General features: G+C 39.7%; 1 protein-coding gene and 1 pseudogene across 6 annotated transcripts in view; both read right to left on the bottom strand.

Moving 5' to 3' along the window:
- Window positions 1-20758, bottom strand: part of GMEB1 (glucocorticoid modulatory element binding protein 1) — a 72189-nt gene that overhangs the window by 7735 nt on the left and 43696 nt on the right. For 3 of the 5 annotated variants that reach the window (XM_081145409.1, XM_081145410.1, XM_081145411.1), the window contains exons 2-6: window positions 12727-12884; window positions 6295-6407; window positions 5494-5618; window positions 4404-4507; window positions 2014-2171 (exon numbers count right to left, since the gene is read on the bottom strand). In XM_081145409.1, the coding sequence (XP_081001535.1) occupies window positions 2014-2171; window positions 4404-4507; window positions 5494-5618; window positions 6295-6407; window positions 12727-12854 (628 nt within the window). In that variant the 5' untranslated portion in view covers window positions 12855-12884. Of the gene's footprint in view, window positions 1-2013; window positions 2172-4403; window positions 4508-5493; window positions 5619-6294; window positions 6408-12726; window positions 12885-20098; window positions 20201-20758 lie in introns of those variants that run through there. The other 2 variants (XM_081145412.1, XM_081145408.1) reach the window with 2 other exon arrangements.
- On the bottom strand, window positions 14795-15325 carry LOC308561009 (large ribosomal subunit protein uL22 pseudogene; annotated as a pseudogene). Its single transcript has one exon. The product of its transcript is annotated as a large ribosomal subunit protein uL22 pseudogene (transcript).

Genomic DNA, 20758 nt, shown 5'->3' with positions numbered 1-20758 from the left:
GCCAGTGAATTTATGAAAAAGTAATAGTATCTTCCATCTCATACTCACAGCTAAAGAGACTCTGTTATTTTAACATTCTGGCTTTTTGCCTGCAAATCCCTATATTAAAAACTAGAACCCTAGGAAAGCCAGGATGAATACTGGATTTTCTAAAGGAAACTTGTCTTGCAAAAGAAAATGTCTTCTTCTTACTCTGAGTAAAAAGTGAAAGGTAACTTATAAAATCACAAAAGAGCAATCTGCTTTCTGAGCAGGTATGTTTTTGAGACTGAAGGTGGGCATAACTGACAGACTGCCTGCCTCAGACTTAGTGAGGATAAGAAGGACCTAAAATAAATTAAGAGAAAAGTATGGTGCCTAGCCAAGAGCCCTACTAAATACAGGCCTGTTTGATAGTAACCATCTTGACTATCTGAAGTTGCTATAACTTATTTATCAGCCTATGTAAGAGAAAGCAAGAGAAATGAGACCAAAAAAAATCAGAAAAAAAGAGACCACAAAACTCAGATTCACAGAGGAAAAAGCTTTACTATAAATTTTATATTACAATTTTGAAGAAAGAATTGAAAAAAAACAAACTGATTCAGACAGAAATAAAGACAGGTGTGGACTCTACGCACTAGAGGATATCAATAAACAAGCAAAGAGCCCTGGCCAGGTGGCTCAGTCAGTTGAAGTGTCTCATACACCAAAAGATTGCCAGTTTGATCCCGTCAGGGCACACAGCTAGGTTGCGGGTTTGATTCCTACTCAGCACATACAAGAGGCAACCAATTGATGTTTCTCTCTCACATCGATGTTTCTCTCTCTCTCTCTCTCCCTCTCTCTCTAAAATCAGTAAAAACAAATCCTCAGGTAAGGATTAAAATAATAATCAAGCAAAGAAGTAATATCAATATGGATAATCAATTAAGTAAAGGAGTTTTGGCCAAATAACAAGGAAGTAAGTAATTTCACAGCATTTTTCACTTTTCAAGTGAGAGAGTCACATGAACAAAAATTCAAACTGCTACATTATACTTTCTTGAAAGAAACTTAGGTTTCAAGAGATTTGGCTTCTACTCACCCAGTCATTACTCACAGAATATTAGGTCTGACCAAAAGAAACCTCATGAGGCATTTTTAAAGCACAGTACTTCCCTTATATCCTTTAGCGTTCTTGTGACTCCGTCAGACATATTTGTAAGTCTTCTGGAAGTAGTTGACACATATTCTACCTAAGAACTTAGCTGTGCTAATTTCCAGCTGGACTAACTGAATCCTTAATAATAATCTCACATGGTTACATCATTCCTGGAGGTGAGCACAGAGCCAGCCATAGTCCCAAACTCAACAATACTGAAATTAAGTGTGTCCCTCATCCTGTCTCATTTGTGAGGAAGCCTCAGCTTGGTTATCCAGAACCCCTCCAGGCAGAGCTCTTTAATCCTTATAGCAGAGTCTTCAGAGTCCATCACAGCCAAGGATAAGTTGTCTTTGATACATCTCAGTTCAACAACTGAAAACCATTTACCATTCTAATCCACCTTCCTGCTTTGACCACTAATAGAGCAAAGGATTTTCAAAACAATCTAAATTCAAAGATATGCCAAGTGGCACCCAAGCAAGATTAATGAATAAGCATTATAACTAATGAACCATCTTTCTAATGTTTACATGCATTGCAAAAAAGAAATAAGGAGGTCTGGCCAATACGAATCCTTTGGGAGTAAACAAAGATATGTTTCTAAAGCATGGAATCCACCCAAGATTACCATACCTTTCAAGGACATCAACACTCATGAGATTTGAAATTAAAAACACAAAGGAAATTGGGGTGGTGAACACATAATACAATATACAGGTGATGTATTATAGAACTGTACACCTGAAATCTATATATATAATTTTATTAACCAATGTCACCCCAATAAATTCAATAAAAAAGAAGAAAAAAGAAACACAAAGGAGAAATGAGGGAAGAAATGCTACTGAAAAACACAATGGGTTTTCAGGTGGTTTCCTACCCCCTACCATCAGCCGAAGTGGGTGTCTGCACCACACTTGTCTGCTGTCCTGGCACTGGAGCTCTTGCACTGCTGATCAGAAGATCAAATTTGGTGCTTCTGCAGGTATTGGAGCAAACCTTGTCATGTTGGTAAAAATCAATCTGTCCGGAATCCATCATTTTCCTGCAGAAAGGGAGATAAGAAGTACCAGTTCAGCCTGCCCTTCATCTAGAGGGAACTAGGTCTCAGGGACAAATAAAGACAAGTTGCTGAGTCTACTCTGTAGATTAGTGAAACCTAATAGTATTAAAAGTCATTAGGTTGCAAAAATTCTAATTGAGACTATAAAATTTTCATTGGTCCTGCCCACATTTACAAGTACTCCTTTTCCCTTGCTAGTCTACTCATGAGTACTCTCTTTTATGTCCCATTATCACTAAGTTTTAGATATACTCCTGACAATAGCTAAGTTTTCCCATAGGATCTTAATGAAACCAAACCCAAAAGGGGGAAAAAGACTACTTCATATTCCAGCACAACTGAGGAATGCCACAATGGAATTAGAATTTTACGATGAGATTCTGATGTGTTAGTACTCCTAGACCAACAAGATCTGTTGTCACTTTTGTACACATAAAACTTCAGCATATATTTCTTTCCTTGAAAAAGAAAATTGATAACAACTCTCCTATAAATACAGAGCAAAGCTGATTATATGGAACCCCCCACTGTAAAATGTCCTTAGAACTAAATTCACAAGACATTATGATAGTCCCTGAGCAAAACCACGTGGTATTTTAATTACAGTAAATGTGTTATATTGTTACTTGTCTTTCACTAAAGATTTTTTTAGGCAGTCTTGTTCCTTTTTACATTTGAGGAAAGTTGACATGCTTGTTTTTCTGGGAAAATAAAACAGGCTATGAACTACAAAAATGAAAGTTAAAGGTATTTCTCCCCAATTTCATTCAACTACTGATTTCAGAATATAAATCATCTGGAATGATTTTTTATTTTATTTTGTGTCTCTGACTATAAAAATAATATGTGAAGAAGAAAATTAACATTTATTGTGGAAAAAAACCCAGAAAACTATAAAGAAAACAACTGCCCTTTAAAAAAAAATCCCACAACACGTAGATATCAACATTTTGGTATATTTCCTTCTACTAAATTGTACATGTGTGTGTGTTTTGACACAACTAAAATCACACTTTTTAATTGATTGTATTTTTGTTTTCTTTCTTACATTACACATGAGCGTTTTTTTAATGTAAAAACTCTTTATAAATGTTTTAATGACTGCACTATATCCCATAGTATATACTCATATATATTTAGATGAGCCATAATTTACTTTACATATACCTTGACTATATTAAAACAGACTAATTTTCATGATAAATAATGTTGTAATGAACATATTTATGCTTGAATCTCTACAAGCACTATGGATTTTTCTTAAGACAGATTCCTTAAAAAGAATTAAAGACAAAAGGTAAGATGTTTTTAAGCCTCTTGAAACATGTTCTGTTTCATGTGCAACTTTTAATTATTATTCTTTTTAATATATCTTTATTGATTTCAGAGAGAGGAAAGGAGAGGGAGAGAGAGAGATAGAAACATCAATGATGAGAAAGTCATTGATCAGCTGCCTCCTGTACACCCCACACTGGGTATCGAGCCCACAACCGGGCAGATGTCCTGATTGGGAATCGAACTGGGATCTCCTGGATCATAGGTCAATGCTCAACTGCTGAGCCACACTGGCCAGACAGAACTTTTAATTCTTGACCACATATTTAAATTTTCTATCAAGAGGTGAGTGTTCAAGGAATGAGCACTAATGTTAACCAACTAATGTTAATCTTCAGAGGGAAAAAATTATAGAAGTAAACTTGCTGCATAAAGAGAGAGGGTTGAGGATAATATGCATTCTGAATTTTATTTCTGTGGTATAGTGATGGCAAGGATTGCATTCACTGTGCATCACTGGTATTTATTAACAGCACCCTTCTACTTTTACCAGTTATCCCAGGATTTGTCAGACAGCCTACACTTCTCTGTGGTTGTCACGTTTCCTCAGCACCAGGCTTAGCTCTGCCTATGCTTGGTGATCTCAAGCAGGACTGTCATCTGTTCTTGAGTTTCTCTGCCCAGAGGATCCTACCCAACATCCTGAAAAATTGGCCCTAGATGCTGGGAAGAGTGAATTTGATTCACTCCTCTTTCTTTCTGAGTTTTTTTTTATAGAACAAGTTGATGAAGGTCAAGTAATACATGGATTGCTTAAGCTAATCCTTCAGACAGAATAAAAATTTCAAATTAAAGAGAAAAGACTGAATTATCTGGATTCTACCATGATTAAGTGACCCAAAGTCAGGTGAAAGGTATATTCTTACTATTAGAGCTCACCTGAGCATGATTCCACCCAGACGAATGGCTCTCTTCCAGTCTTTTAGGGTGGACTTGCCAGCCAGATGAACAAAATGCTTGGGGCTGATCAACTGATCATTGAACTAAAGTAAAAAGAAAAGTCCAAAATAATCCAATGTCAACTTAGGCAGGCCAGAGGGAAACAGAGAGCTAATTCTACCTGTTATGTACAAAAAATGCCAGATGACTTCTTAAGTCATCATAGCCTTGTATTATACAGCCTCTTGCTCTATTGAGGCAGAGAAGGTGATCCTTTCTCTGAGCACAGTGCTCTATCCTAGTACAAAGCTAGAGATGACATTGGGAGCATCAGTGATTAATATACAAATTAGCATTTAAAATCCATTTATGCCCTGAATCAGGTGGTTAGATCTAATGTGACAAAGGCTATTTAAAGAAACTGAAGTAATCTATCCAGCCCTAATGATGAGATTAGGGATGTGGCAGAAGGAATAAGTACGGTAGGAGCCAATGGCACTACAAAGCATCAAAACTATGTAATCTTTAATGATTCTAGGATGATGCCAGTGATGATGACTACTATCTATGGGTATAGCTGTGGCTATCAATGGGGAAAGAATAAGCAAACTCTACCATAATGCACACCAGTAAGGCATTTTACATATATTACCTCAATTCATCTTCTAGCAACCTTACAGAGTATACATATACACATATACATACATATATGATTATTCATATTTTAATATATGATGTTCTGAAATATTGAATAACTTGCTCAAGGTCACCCAGCTAGTGATAGAGATGGGACTCCATTCATTCAACAAATATTTATTGATAAATACACCAAGTACCATTCTAAGTGCTTGGGATACATTTGTGAACAAGACAAACAAGTTCTCAGCTCTCATGAAACTTGTATTCTGGTGTGATTGAATCCAGGTCAATTTCACTCCAAAGTTATTTTTATCTACTATGATGCAACGGGAGTATAGCCACAATATTAAAAATACTGATACGGTGGAAGATAGTGAAGAGACACTGAAACCATGCCCTTTGAAAACAACGAGCCCCGAAATAGGTTCCAGAGAGGAGAAAAGACAATTACCTTGACACACTTCACATTTATTCCTGGACATACAAACTTCTTCCAGAGAAGAATGGCTTTGCTCTCCCCACAAGTTATAGGGTAAGCAATTTCCATATCTTCATTTGCTTCTATAGTGCTTGCATCTGAAAAATGGAAAAAACACCAGTTATTTATCTAACATTTTTTTCCAAAGCTTAATTAAAAATCTTCAGTCTCCTGGTTACTCTCAGGGGCTAACAGTTTATATTGGCTGGTATTGTTTAGAAATCCTCTGGAAGAAGTTGTTCTACTGAGCTCCCACTATGCATCAGACACTGTGCTATATGCTTTGACATGCTTAATCTTATTTAGTTCTTGGAACAGTCCTGGGAGGCAGTTATTGTTTTCTATGTTTTACACGTCTGTGTGTGGGACTCCGAAAGGTAAAGTGACTTTCCCAAGGACACACAGCTAAGAAGTGAGAAAGCAGGCTTCAGACTCAGGCTTGTCTAATTTCAAAGTTTCTTTTCACTGACCCCTTCCAGTGAACACCTCATCAGTCTTCATCAGCAACTACCCTACTGACAAGAATCAATCTTAAGGCTCCAATTTCTTTGTGGGATTTTTATAGATGAAAAAAATCTTTTCTAGCAAATTGATGTTAAACACTCAACTGAAAGCCCTAGCGCCTTAGTCAGTGGTGTCTCCAGATGTACCACCATCAAGTTGATGGCTGCAACATTGATAGGGCACACTGGATAGGGTGAAAAAGGCACAAAGGCAAGAAATCTCAACTAAGGAAGTTAAGGTCAAATGTACTGGAATAACACAAAGACTCACCAATGCCTTCTTCAATTTTGTGTATCGTATGAGTTTCTACTGCCACAACTGCAGTGTTGTTCTCGGACCCAGCTTCATAAATCCTGTTGTAAAAGTGTCCATCGATAAACAAACTATATAAATCATGAAAAAATTAATATTCACAGCATGGGGCTTAAGAAATTTCTTTTAATCTATCTCAAAAGGAATAAAATAAATATACTTTACAACTGTTTGTTAGTGCTTTGATTAGTTCCCCATTGTTTTTAAACTCTAAGCTGCCCATGACTGCTTAGCAGCTACTACCATGGAAATGAATCAACAACTTTCCTCACCTCAAAGCAAAGTTCCTCTTGCTACTTGTTTACACCAAACTTTTCCCTTCATAACTTTAAAATCTCATGACATAAAGTGTTGCCTTACATAAAAGATTAAGTCATATTATAGAATTACCCTAACAAAACTAAAAAGTAATACTGCTGGACAGTTCAAAACAAGAAGCAACTGTTGACCATAGAAGTTGATGACCCTGTTGGAATCAAAGCACTGAATGAAGCATTTTTAAGCACTTTAGCATTTTTTTAAAGCACTATCACCAAACTACTGGCATGAGCAGAGTCTAGTAAAAAAAGTAAGAGATAAATTATGCCCAAAGTTACTAGCAATAAATAGAGGTACCACTTAGGGAAAGTGTCTTTCTAAAGTGTTTCTACCTTCTAAGAAATGGGCTCAGATAATCTAACATGTCCTTTGTTTAATTTCTATAATAAACCTAATGTGTTAATTACTGCATCTTGTTACCTGCAAGCACTGCCTGAATAATCTCCTTTGTATCAGTGATTACCCAGCCTCCATAGTGACACCTCTAGCACAGACCTCCCTTCTGAATTCACACTAGAACAGTTAACTTCTAAATGAATAAATACATTTGGATGCCCCATAGGACTTCGTTCAATTCATTATGTCTACAATAAGCAAGTTCTCTTCCCTCTCTCACCTCCCAAACTACTCTTCTTCCTTTATTCCCCATCCTTGTTGATGGTACCACCCAGAACACTGGAGCCTAAGACAGAAGCCTGGGAATTACACTAGATTCCTCCCTTTCCTCCTCCTCAACTCCCACGTGGTCAGTCACCAAATCCTGCCAGATGCATCTCTTTAATACTAGCCATCCTCCCTATCTCTGCTTCCACTGCTACTGCCGTAATTCAGGCTGTATCATCTCTAGTCTGAACTACTTTCCTTGCATCTACCTGATCTTCTATAATCCACCAGAGTAATCATGTAACTCTGTCCTTAAAACCCTTCAAGAACCCTCTCCTTGCTGTTAAAATAAAGCCCCAAATCCTTAATATGATATTTAAGTCCCTCTAATATTTGGTCCCTGATTTGAACTCTACCCAAACCCCACCTTATACCAAGTCCTAGTCATACCAAACTATTTGTGGTTCTCCAAACTGCCATCTTCTCCTACACCTTCTATCTTTGCTCTTATTCCTCTCTCTTTCCAGAACATCATTCCACATCTTTTTCTTTTTTCTTTTTTGAATAGCCTCTATGATGCTTTTTCTTCCATCTCAATCCCTCCAGTATAATCACCCACTTCCTCCTTTGTGACCCAACTGTACTTTAGGCTTTTGTCACAACACCTATAATACTTAATACTATATACTTGATTACCTATCTGTTTTCCCTTGATCAAAATCTAGGAGGTCCCTAAGAACAGAGATTATATCCTATTCATTTATTCAATTCCACAATCTTGTACAAAATGGAACATGGCAAAGCACCCAATGAATGGATGGTCACTGAATGAGGACCGTATAAAAAACATGTGAAATCACTGCCTCAAGTAAGATTAGTAAACTAATTCTAAATTGACCAATATGTGCAAAATCCCTTAAAAGAATAAATTCTTATTTATACATAATTTCACCAACCATAAATTGTACTTGAGATGAGAAATAGGGGGCATAGTCTATATTTTTATGAATAAACAAGGTTTATCAAGGAAAACTTTTCTAAAGAAACTCAGGATAGTGATGGAATTATTTTATTTTATTTTAATTTTAGAGAGTGGAAGGGAGAAACATCAATTTGTTGTTCCACTTATTTATGCATTCATTGCTTGCTTCTTGTATGTACCCTGACCGGGGATCAAACCCACAACCGTGGCATATAGGGACAACAATCTGACCAACTGAGCTACCTCGCCTCAGCAGGATAGTGATGGATTTAGCCTAATTTTCTATACCTACACTATAACTATAGTCAAAAATCATAAGTATGTTCAAAATGTTGATACTGACATGCCTTATAAATCATTAAAGGAAGGAAAAATTATGTTTACTAGAGCTTTAAAATTAAGTCTACATTATTGTATTCAAATTCTCTGAAAACTGAAAATCCACATATAGTTAAGTTTTTTTTATCCAGAATGTTAAAGAAAGATATTCTGACTGAATGTTGAATTAAGATGATTCCATAAACTAAAGAGTACCTACATAACTGAAAGAGTTTATACATCTTCCTTAAACTTTCTACTAAGGAGGGATATGAGCATGAAAGAGAAAGTATTCCTCAGATTGAACTACTACAATCCCCTACATTTGGATTGAATCCTTTTATAAAAGAAGAATGAAGTCAGCATACTCAATAAACTTGCGTAGTACTAAAAAACACCATCCATCAATGACTCTCTCATCATTGATGTTTCTCTCTCTCTCTCTCCCTCTCCCTTCCTCTCCCTGAAATCAATAAAGATATATTTAAAAAAATAAAATAAAAAAACATCATCCCTAATCTCATTATGTAAAAAATTCTATTATGAATTCAAAGTGAATTAGAAAGCCAACAATAGTGATGGAATTCTAGTACCTTTACTCCTTGAGAATTTTATGAGTATGCTATAAAAGATTTTATTTGAAAAGTTAATAACCATTTTTTCTTTCTTTTTTTAAGAAAGTATATGCTGGCCCTGGCAGAACAGCTCAGTTGGTAGAGTGTTGTCCCAATGCACCAGGGATGCGGGTTTGATCCTAGGTCAGGGCACATACAAGAATCAACCAATGAATGCATAAATAAATGGAACATCAAGTTGATCTCTCTCTCTCAAATCAATAAAATTAATTCACTAATTAACTGAGAAAGTATATGTTGAACAAGTCATCTATGTTGAAAATCTCCCAGAATTAAAAGCCTTTTAGATACCTTAGTATCTGCTTTAAAAAAGTTAAAAAGAAAGTTAGCCCTAGCTGGTGTGGCTCAGTTGAATGAGCATACTACTATGCACCAAAAGGTCACTGATTACATTCCCAGTCAGGGCACATGCCCAGGATGTGGGCTCGATCCCCATCGGGGGCATGCAGGAGGCAGCCTATCATTCACATGGATGTTTCTCTCTCTCCCTCTCCCTTCCTCTCTAAAGTCAATAAAAACGTATTTTTTTAAAAAGTTAAATGTCGGCATATTTTAAAGCCAATCTAGTGTTATTCTGTTTTTTGTTTGTTTGTTTGTTTATTTTAGAGAGAGGAAGAGAGAAAGAGAGAGAAGAACATCGGTATGAGAAACATCAATTGGTTGCATACCTTTGTGCCCTGACCGGGAATTGAACCCAAAACCTTTTGGTATATGGAACGGTGCTCCAACCAACTGAGCCATCCGGCCAGGGCTAGTGTTATTCTGAAAGAATCTTCTTAGACAATGTGTTAGGTTTTATGTATTTCTATGAAGAGACTGTTACCAGACATTCTACTTTTGCTTCATAATGTATGTATTCCTGAAAATATGTCCATAATGAATACTTGAAAAAGTATAAAATGTCATGTCTGTAAAAAAGCTAAAAAGACATAAAAGTCCCATATATTGAAATCTAAAAATATAAAATCCCTAATTACTTCTTGCCTTTTGAATAAAGTCTTTACCAATATATTCCCAGCAATTTGTACATGTTGTTTGATTGTTTCTTTCCTTCATTTTTTTTTTAATATGTCTTTATTGATTTCAGAGAGAAGAAGGGAGAGGGAGAGAGAGAAAGAGATGGAAACATCAATGATGAGTCATCGATTGGCTGCCTTCTGCACGCCCCTCACTGGGGATTGAGCCCACAACCCAGGCATGTGCCCTGACCAGGAATCGAACCTCGATCTCCCAGATCATAGATCAATGCTCAACCGCTAAGCCATGCCAGTTCGGCTCGTTTCTTCATCTTTGAACCTGAAGCCAATTAGGTTAAGTGAGGCTAAAGACTGATACCTGATGATTTCCATCTTTGTCTCAAATGTATTAACTTATGAGACCTATACTTATCATTAGTATCAGTGTATTTGTTCCCCATTCATCTTTATAAAATGGGGCTAAAGTGCAATAAAATATTCAAATAATTAAAGGCACAATTAGAGAGCTCTGGCCAGTGTCTTCAGTGGTTAAAGCATCAGCCCGAGCACCAAAGGGTCATGGGTTCAACTCCTAGTCAAGGGCACGTACCTGGGGTGCAGGTTCAAGCCCCAGCCCCAGTTAGGGCACGTGGACGAGGCAAGCCCCAGCCCCAGTTAGGGCACATGTGATGAGTCTCTTTCACATCGATGTCTCTCTCTTTCTCTCTCTCTCCCCCTTCCACTCTCTCTAAAAAAAAATAATCAATATAAAAAATATACTCAGGTAAAGATTAACAACAAAAAAACACAATTAGAGAAATCAACTGAGCATCAATTGGCAGAAAAATCTCAAAATGCAGTACCTCAAAATGTTTATTCAAGAGCTTATATACTAAATTCAGTGTAAATGGTGATTGGGAGTCAATATATGTTGTACAAAGATGCCTATCTCTGATCAAGCAAGGAGAGGTTTCCAGAAAAGGTAGTATCATTTGGAAAATAAGAGACAGACAAAAAAAGAAAACAAGTGAAACTAAATCTTCAAAAGCATTAAGTCTCTAAATAGCAGAGAAGCCTTTTCTCTCTTTACCAGGGATAAGATAAGTGACAACTAGACTACTTTTTTTTTATAAGTATTTATTTAAGCCAAATTGACAACATCCTGGGAAGCAAGACCTCAAATGCTCCTTGGAGCACTTTGGAAAAATAGAAGAAATTTTCCATAAGAAAAATAAAGCTGGCAACAACTAAAGGACCTACTCTTTGAAATTCTTCTTCAAGTACCAAAGAGTAACAACTATAAGTATGTGTACGTGCAACAGATAAAATTCCCACACAAATGAATCTGAATAAGTATGCATAATGTGTTGGTGCCAATAAAAATTTAAATCACTCTATCAACTCTATGTCAGGTATTATTTGTATCACTTTCCCTTATAGATCTTAGAATAGTTCCTCATGCTTAACAATATTCAGAAATGTCTCCAAACTATGGTTATATTTTTAAAACTAAAAAGGCCTTATCTTACAAATACATACTAATGTCTGGGATTTGCTTTAAAAAAATTCAGGAGTAGGTGGATGTAGAGACGAAATAAGATTGGCCATGTTTTGATAATTGTTGAAGCTGGGTGATGGGAACTTACATTATAGTATTTTCTTTATTTTTGTGTAAATTTGAAATTTGCTATACTAAAATGTTTTTAAAATTACTGAGAGAGGTTGATTGTCTTTCTCCAGAAGTGTTTAAGACAAGGTACATTATTTAGTTGATTGGGATTTTGGATTATATGTTTGCCCAAGAACATTTCTAATCATATGAAGAATCTTTCATATATTCCTCAAGATAAAATAATTACCCCTTCTTTCTCTCTGTAGATGCAATTCTTATTTAACCTTCAAGACCACAGACCATTTTTTTAAACTTATCTCTTCAAATTCACAGTGGTGCCCTGAACTGAAAGCACTTCATAACGATGCCATTCAGCACTTCTTAGATTTTACCATGTAAGTGATCTCTTTATTTATATATATATGTATGTATGCATTTTCAGTTAGCACAGCTAGACTGCAAGCTTTATGATAGTGGGAACCATGTGCTATATTTCTTCTAACACCTTTATAATACATTGTATAATAGTAAGCAGTATTAATATACATTTTTTTTGATAGATTAAGCTTGATCATTTGTCCACCCATGACAGTCCAGAGAGCTTCTAGTAGGAATACTTTTATAGTTGCTTTGCCTAACCTCCTCTGACTCTAACTACACTGTCTTGGTAAACATGTACCAAGGCCCTGTGCTAAATAGTGTGGATAAATAAAATGAGGGAGCCATGTAACTCACCCTCAAGAAGCTCACAATGGAGAAGAGGGGAAGAGACAAGAAAACAGCTAATTGTTGTAATAAGTATTGAAATGACAAATATAGCACTCAATACATTATAGAGATGAAAATTTGGTCAACTCTGAGGTTAATGTTGAATGTTCTCCTGTGCTAAGCAACCATAAAGTTACAATTTCCCCACTCCTTAAACCTCCCAAATTTTTCAGAATAGCCAAATCTTTAGTCACTTACCCTTGTTGAACAGGCTGTAACTGCAAGATCACTTGGGTTTTAGTGTCTTCAGGGTTCTCCCCTTCATTTCCTTCAGTGGGTACCACAACCACATCCCCCACTGGGACACTCACTTCTGCATTAGCCATCTTTCACATGAAGTCAGATAGCTGAAGCTTCTGTCAGAAACAAGAAGCCCCAGTAACTTCATCTGATTTGAAAAAATGACAACCATAGGGAAGGAACACCAAGATAATAACTACCAAATCCAAAGGTACTCTGGAGATCATGATCCTCTGAAAAGGATGGGAATGTGAGATGGGGCTGACATAGGCTCCAAACTTTCCAGAAATGCCTCAGTACTCACTTGCTTTGTAGGTTTTCTTAGTATGAGTGATTCATCCAATGGTGTGCTTTACCAGCTCTACCAGCCCCTAAGAACTAATTGTGCATGTCACTTTCCAACTCCAAGTTTAGTGACATCAAGTTGGTAGCTTAAAATCAGTGATGCTGGAAGTATATACACCACAGAAATTGGCAAGCACTACAAATCGGGGTGTTGTTTTTTTCTAGAGAGCGGTTTACAGCACACCACTAGTTCCATCCCAAACACTAAGCTCCTAGAAAGTAGGAATCTATTTTCTTTGCAACCACCCATTGCATCTTATCAAGTGTTCCGTCTTTTGTGAGTACTTAGTAAGTACCTACTGACCAACTGAACTAAGCTTATGGGGGGGAGGGGGAGATGACTTGCATTGTATAGTTAATAAATGCTAAATCCAATTATATGACCTCTAGAACTTCTTAATACCTTTTTACCTGACTGGAGAAATGATCTCACCTGACATCTTCCTTGCAGAGCTGTTAAGGAAACCAGTGTCCAGCACTACATGCTCAACTCTAAAATAACTCAAAGCATTGTCCCTGTCTTAATGAAAACTCAGAGGGCCACAGGACACTCTGCAGTTAGTTTTCACAGTTGAAAAGGAGGGAGAGCCCAGCCAGGGGTGGCTCAGTGGTTGAGCATCGACCTAGGATCCAGGCAATCAGGGTTTGATTCCCAGTCAGGGCACATGCCCAGGTTGCAGGCTGCAGCTGATCAATGACTCGCTCATCATTGGTGTTTCTATCTCTCTCTCTCCCTCTCCCTTCCTCTCTCTGAAATCAATAAAGATATATTTAAAAACAAAAAAAGGAGGGAGAGAGTCAGTTAAGAGAGACTAAGTAAGAGGGCTGTATTTACTCAGACATGTTTGTAAAGATGACTAGGACTGTGCTGCATGGAGTACGCGCTCAGTGGATGTAAGTTTGAATATGTAACTGGTAGTCAGATGACGGAAACTGTATCTCAGCTCTGCCACAGCATGTTTGCCTATAATACATATAGTTAAGCATAGCACGCAGTCTATTTGGCCCCAAAATACTTTTTCAGTCTTATCTTTAACTACAATACCTCAAGAATCTTAAACTCCAGCCACACCACCCACCCACTGTATTCTGAACATATAATATGAACTTTCAGATTTCTGTACTTTGTTATTCCTTAAAACCCACACTCCTTTCTCCCTCATCTCCTTCTCTCTTCAGGCCCAGTTCAAAACCCACTCTTCCACACCGCCATTGCCAAACGATTCTTTTCTGCAGTGCCTCAATACTTGCTTTGTAGCAGTTCTCTAGTGTTTATCACATTGTGCCCTGTACTGCAGTTAATTGAACAGACATCTATACTCATAACTCCACTGTACTCTGTCAGGACAGGTATTACTTATATAAAAATATTTTTCTCTCTCACAAACCTGCTCATCATAGGCACTGACATAAGTTGGTTCAATCAACTTTTGTATTTGACCTACTTAAAATTCCTCATAGCTGACTTATACTTTAGCCCTTTATGATTCTCACATTCAAACTTTATACCTGAATTTTACACTTTCTATGTCCAAAAGTCTCCTAAAATATCTTGTAGGCCTTAAACCTGCTCCTGTTTCCTGCCTCAGTAAATGGCGTTAGCCTCCACCCATTTTCTCAAGCTAGAAACTAAGGAGTTTTTTTTTCTTCTACTTTTATTAGTATTTATTTTATGTTGAATTTACTCCTGGGCCATAAGTTTTTGTTTCTTCAGTTTCTTCTGGGATATCTTTTTCTTCTGTGCAACCTCCTCTTCTGCTCTCTTTCAGTAAGGATCATCTAAATGTGGCAGGGAGAGCTCATGTATGGGTTAATCCACCCATGAACTCTAAGTTCCGTTGCATCTTGGGAGCTTTGTTCACCTGGATGTGCTCAATGGCCAGAGAATCTACATCTAAACCCTTAAGTTCAGCATTGCTTTCAGAATTTTTAAGCGTGTGCAGCAAAAATTCAGCACTTTTTGGGGTTACTGACCCTGTGTCCAGCCCCAGTTTTGCCTGGGCACACCTACCAATTCCACCACTGTAATGACGGAATGGCACACATTGCTTCCTTAAAGTGACATCCTCCAGATATTTGGTGGCTTTTTGAATATGCATAACTTGATGGCCTGGGCAGTTTCACAAGTGTTCTTGAAATGAAGCCGAAGATTTGAACCTCTTGATTTGCATGATTTTGTGGGGTTTTCTGGGCCAAGTGAATAGCAAACCATTTTCAGAGGGCACCTCTGGCCGCTTTCGGGAAGAGCCTAAGGAGTTATTTTTGACTTTTCTCTTTCTTCTCTCTCTAAAGCCAATCAACCAACAAATTCTATCCATTCTATCACCTATATATCTCTTTTAACCATTTCCCGATCTCCATCTGTGCTGCCACCACCATATTCTGAGCCACCACACTGTTACCTGAATTTTTCAGGTGCTTCACATTAGTATCCTAAACTTTGGTCTCCCTCTCGAACTCATTATCTACAAAGCAGACAAAGTGATCTTACTAAAAAGCCCAGCGGATTTCCCTGTTTAAAAGTCCCAGTGGATTCCCTTTGCTATTAGAATAATGTGCAAACACCTTAACATGGCTTATAAAACCCTCCAAATCTGTCCTCTGCCCATCCTGCTGGCCTCATTTCTCATAGTTCTTCCTCTCACAATGTGGGTTCCTATCATTGAATTTTTCCCAGTCTCTCAAACATACCATATTTTCTCACCTAAACCTTCACACTTGTTTCTTCTACCTGGAGTTCTTTTTTTCCTTCCTCTTTGGCTAGTCACTGCTAAATTTTTGTGACTTATTTAAAACATCACTTCCTTGGGGAGGCTTTTGGTGACTTGACTAGATTTGAGCTTGTGTTCTTGCTCCCTCAGTGCCTGCAGCACCCTTGTCACAACCATCATCCTACTTCGTCAGCCTCTCCCCACCAGACATCCTGGAAGAGCAAGCAAGGATTGCTTTTCTTTTTTAACAGTTTCCCTGTGCCTAACAGCACAGGAATATAATAGTTTTCAAATATCAAACTTCTATCTACAAAACTCCTACCTAAAACTTTCTAAGGATATCTGGCACGTAACAGGTATGTAATAAGTTTTTGTGTAATGATTCACCTTACCCTAAAAGACTTCTAGAATATTCTGCATTTCTAACTTAGGGGATATAAATTTGCTTAGGCTGCTAGGCTAAGCTGCCTGGCTTATTGCCCATCATTATGGCTACTTCTCAAATATTTACTGAGTTTCTATTCCACATGAGGCATAGCGTTAGGCTCCTTGGGTTCGAAAAGGGACAGTATCTGCTCTTAAGGAATTACACAAGGGAAAGAGATGCATGACAGTTACATACTAGAGGAAAAAATTAATTGCAAGATGAAATAGTACACAATCTGAACTTCTATAAATTAAAGGTTTAAAACTAGGAAGAAAAAAGAAGATAATCAATGGACTGGTTTGGCTGGCTTCTGGCAGCTGAACCAAAACAATTAGGCCCTGTGAGTCTGGAAAAAGCCAAAAAGGGATGTGATGACGTATACACATAATTGAACCAATAGATATCATCACAGTTTAAACTATAAAAATGTAGGATAAATTCACCCTGGCCAGTGTTGCTCAGTAGTTAGAGCATCGACCCACACACTGGAGGGTCTCGGGTTCAATTCCTGGTCAAGGGCATGTACCTGGGTTGCAGGTTCAATCTTTGGTCCTAGTTGGGGAAGGGGGTACAGGAGGCAACCAATGGATATGTCTCTCTCACATCGACGTTTCTTTCTCTTTCTCTCTCTCCCCCTTTCCCTTTCCCTCCCTCCCTCCCTTCCACTCTCTCTAAAAATCAATGGGAAAAAATATCCTCAGGTGAGGATTAACCCCCCCCCCCCCCAAAAGTAGGGTAAGTTAAAATAATTGAAGCTAACATTTGTTGAACACGTGCATTGTCAAGCACTATTCTGTTACTATTACACATTTAATGAATTTAAAAGATGTAATACCTTAGCATGTACAAACTTAGGGAATTTATTATCACAAAAAGGTGATTTAAATTTTTTTAAATTGCTAGTTTAGGTGAATTAACGGGTTAGAGAAGCAGAATTAGAAGAATGCTTCTAGTTTCAACCGTCTACCCTATGGTTGAGTCCTCTCTACAACACTGAATACATGGTTGACTAACAACTTGATTAATACGTTCCTCAATAGAAACTCATATTTTATTCCTTACCCCTCCCCACACCTTGGCACCCAGGAGGAATGTTCTGGCTGCTTCTCTAACTTTCTGAGAGTTTATCAAAAAGAATAATTATAATTATCCACAAAGTGTCAGTCAGAGACACAGGTCTGATTCAATCAACATGGCATTATCTAAAGAAGCCAGTTTGAGTTGACTCTCTTATTACCCTAAATACCATATTCCTAGCAAGTAACCCGAAACCACCTCTTCTGGACTACACTGGCTAACTGCAAGGTCATCTCTTTGAGCTGAGTATAAACTGAAAAGTAGCTCTTGTTTTTATCAACAAAAACTCCCGAGGCAAGAGAGTCAGTTAGTGATCCTTTGGGTATTTTATGGAAAAGGCCTTAGAGTATTCATTGTGGAATCACACAATACCCCCTGTAATTCCTGAACACACATAAAGAAAAGATGTCAAATTTATGTGAAAAGTTAAAAATTACTTTCCAAGACAAAAAAGACACCTTGAAAGTAAATTCATGACTGCATACATAGGCTATTGGAAAACTAAACAAATGATATCTGACCTACTCTGGATTAAGTTCCATTTTTTGGCCTGAAAATTAATGTTTAAAACATGGCAAGGGGTAAGCATGAGTGTCACATGAGAGTTGGTAGTTGATAAGCAATAATAGAAATACCAGATATCCTGAAATTTTCTAACCCCAAAATGTATTTATGTATTGCACACTGTAATTTTTGTAGACTGTGTAGTCTATTCTTAAGAAATGTCCACCCGTCCGGGCGTGGCTCAGAGATGGAGCATCAACCTATGATCCAGGAGATCTTGGTTTGATTCCGGGTAGGGGCAAGGTGGGGGCATGTGCCTGGGTTGTGAGTTCCATCCCGGCAGGGTGTGTGCAGGAGGCAGCCAATCAGTGACTCTCTCATCACCAGTTTCTCTCTCTCTCTCCCTCTCTTCCTCCCTCTGAAATCAATAAAAATGTATCTAAAAAAAAAAAATTTCCAAGTTAAAACTTGAGGCAAAAACTCCTTTTTTCCCTTTATTCCTTCTCATGTATTTAGTAGGTGATACAGAGTGCTACCAGATGTAATTGAAGCCAACACATAGTGTCTCCCCACTATGAGGGAGACAGCCAGAGCAAATGAAGTTCAGGATAAGTCACTATTATTTGGAGATCACTATGTAGGAGTTTGAGGAAGCAAGGGGATAAAAGCATTCTTTGAAGAGTCATCCTGCTAGAGTCTAGGGGACTTCTGCTTAGGACAAGACCAAAATAGCATTCAAACTAACCAAGGAAGTTGTGTAAGTTAGCTGCTGGATTTGTTTGTTGAGGTAAATATGAATGGTCAACTAATGAAATAGTCATCAAGTCAGTAGACACTACATATAATTGATAAAAGGTTAACAAATTAGGGGAGACTGTCCAAACGTTTAATGAAAAAATCCAAAGAAAGCACTTTAGTAACCATGAGCAAACACAAGAGGTGGGGGGAGAAAAGAATCCCTCTATGTAGAATTATCTGTTCGTCCCTTTCTCTAATCCTCCAGGCTGAGAAAAACCCCACTTCCTGGTTCTCCTAAATAGACACCAATCAAAGCCCCCTTTCTATCAGCTATAAAGTGGTTTTGATATTTCTTTCATCTTGAGAGGGTAATTCAGGCCTCCTTCAGCTACTGAGATAGCCAAGCCTTCCCCTGATCCTTTGGTCAAGGCTTGACACACCTTAATCTGGACCCTCAGGTCAGATTCTGCCCCTCAATTAGAAGACACCTGACCAATTCCCCTGGCATTTCAGAAAGTAGGGGTACTCTGAACTTCTTCCCCTCAAGTATCTTCTCTCCGGTCCTGAGAAACCTGGCGTTCCCCGCCCCCTGACATAGCCCATTACCCCCTTCTCTAAGTATGTGTCAGGAGGTACTCCAATCTCTCATTTCCTCACAGATTTGGACCCTTCTTATTCCTACTTCAGGAGGCTCTGAGGTGTGTTCCTACCGCCCCCTCACCTATGGGAAGGCAGGGGACTTGCTCGCTTTCCTTGGAGCTCTTCTTCCTTGTCCCCTGCTCCCACCACCCAGACCAGTCCACCACGCCTTTGGAAAAGCATCTGACTCTTTTGCCCTGGACTGAATGACCGAGGCCTCTAACGCGCCCCTCAGGTGAAGCCCGGACTCTCCTTTCCTCAGCAGAACCCACTCTCTGCTCTTCCTCTCCCGCCAAGGCTCCGAGGGTCTCCTCCCGGGGCGGCATCCAGGCTTCCCTCACCTTTCGCCCACTCCTGCAACCCCCACACGCAGCACCACCCAGGCCTCGCCCCAGGTGTTCATCGAAAGGCCTGGTGCTCCCTCGACCCCGCCTCTGGGGATACCCCAGGATCCCTGGACCCCTCGCCAGGGTCCTGGACGTCCGGGCCTCTCAGTCCGGAGTCGCTCAGGCCCCTCGACCGAGGACTTCCGGGCCCCTCAGTCCGGGGGCTCCGGGGCCCCCCACTGCCTGGTTCTCCAGCCCCCACCGCCCTCGGCCAGGCGCCGAGCTCCGGCGGCACCGCCGGCCGCGCTGGGGGCGGCCCGGCTGCTCGGGCGGACCCAGCGGCAGCGTCCCCCCACCCCCCCGCGGCGCCGCGACGTCCGCTCGCTCCCCGGCGGCGGCGGCGGCACGCACAGGGCGTGGGGAGGCGCCCGCGGAGGCAGCAGCCCCCCGCCCCCTGTGCGCCCGCCCGCCCTCGCCGGCCGCCGCGCGGCCCCCGCGCCCGCCCCCCCGCCCCCACCCCACCCCGCGCCCGCGCCCGCGCGCCCACCCCTCCCCCTCCTCACCGTCTCCGTCGGGCGGGCGGGCGGCGAGCGGCCAGGGCGGGCGGGCGACGGAGCATGCGCAAAAGCCGCCACGGCTGCTACCGCCACCGCCGCCGCTAGGCCGGACTTCAACACTTCCGGCCGCCGCCGCCGGCGAGCTGGCTCCTTAAAGGGGACGCGTCCCTATTGTCGATCCCGCGGAGGATGAACCTCAGCCGGTGGGATTTGCGTGAGCCTTTATCTGAACAGGGGTTTTCTCTTCTGGAAAGTTTGTGTTGGAAAGGACGCTAGGGACCCTAATAACTCTTCTTCCCCCATTTCATGGATGAGGAAAAAGTGAGGCCTAAATTAAAGAAGCACTTCATCCTCAATGGGGGGCAAAGGCAGGTCTCTCTACTCCTCTGGAGGACTCTGCCCCTTTTACCTTCCAAATCCTGTTTTCTAAAGCTTGCATCTTACTAGACCTCCAGAAGTTATGAGCCAACTATCAATTTGGAATCAAAAGATCTGGTTGAGTACAGAGCAGTAGTTGGTCACGAGTATTTCAGCAAGCTGCTTAAGTTCTCTGACCCATGCATGTTTGCTAAGCTTTCCTGGCTGTGAGGTTCTAAGTTCAAGTGTTAACTTCTTTGTGGGAGTTATTTAACACCTCTAAACCTCTATTCCACATAAGGCATGAGG

The sequence above is a fragment of the Miniopterus schreibersii genome, assembly GCF_964146895.1.
Source record: "Miniopterus schreibersii genome assembly, chromosome: 8".
Lineage (NCBI taxonomy): Eukaryota > Metazoa > Chordata > Mammalia > Chiroptera > Miniopteridae > Miniopterus > Miniopterus schreibersii.
This window is presented reverse-complemented; position numbering and strand designations above follow the sequence as displayed.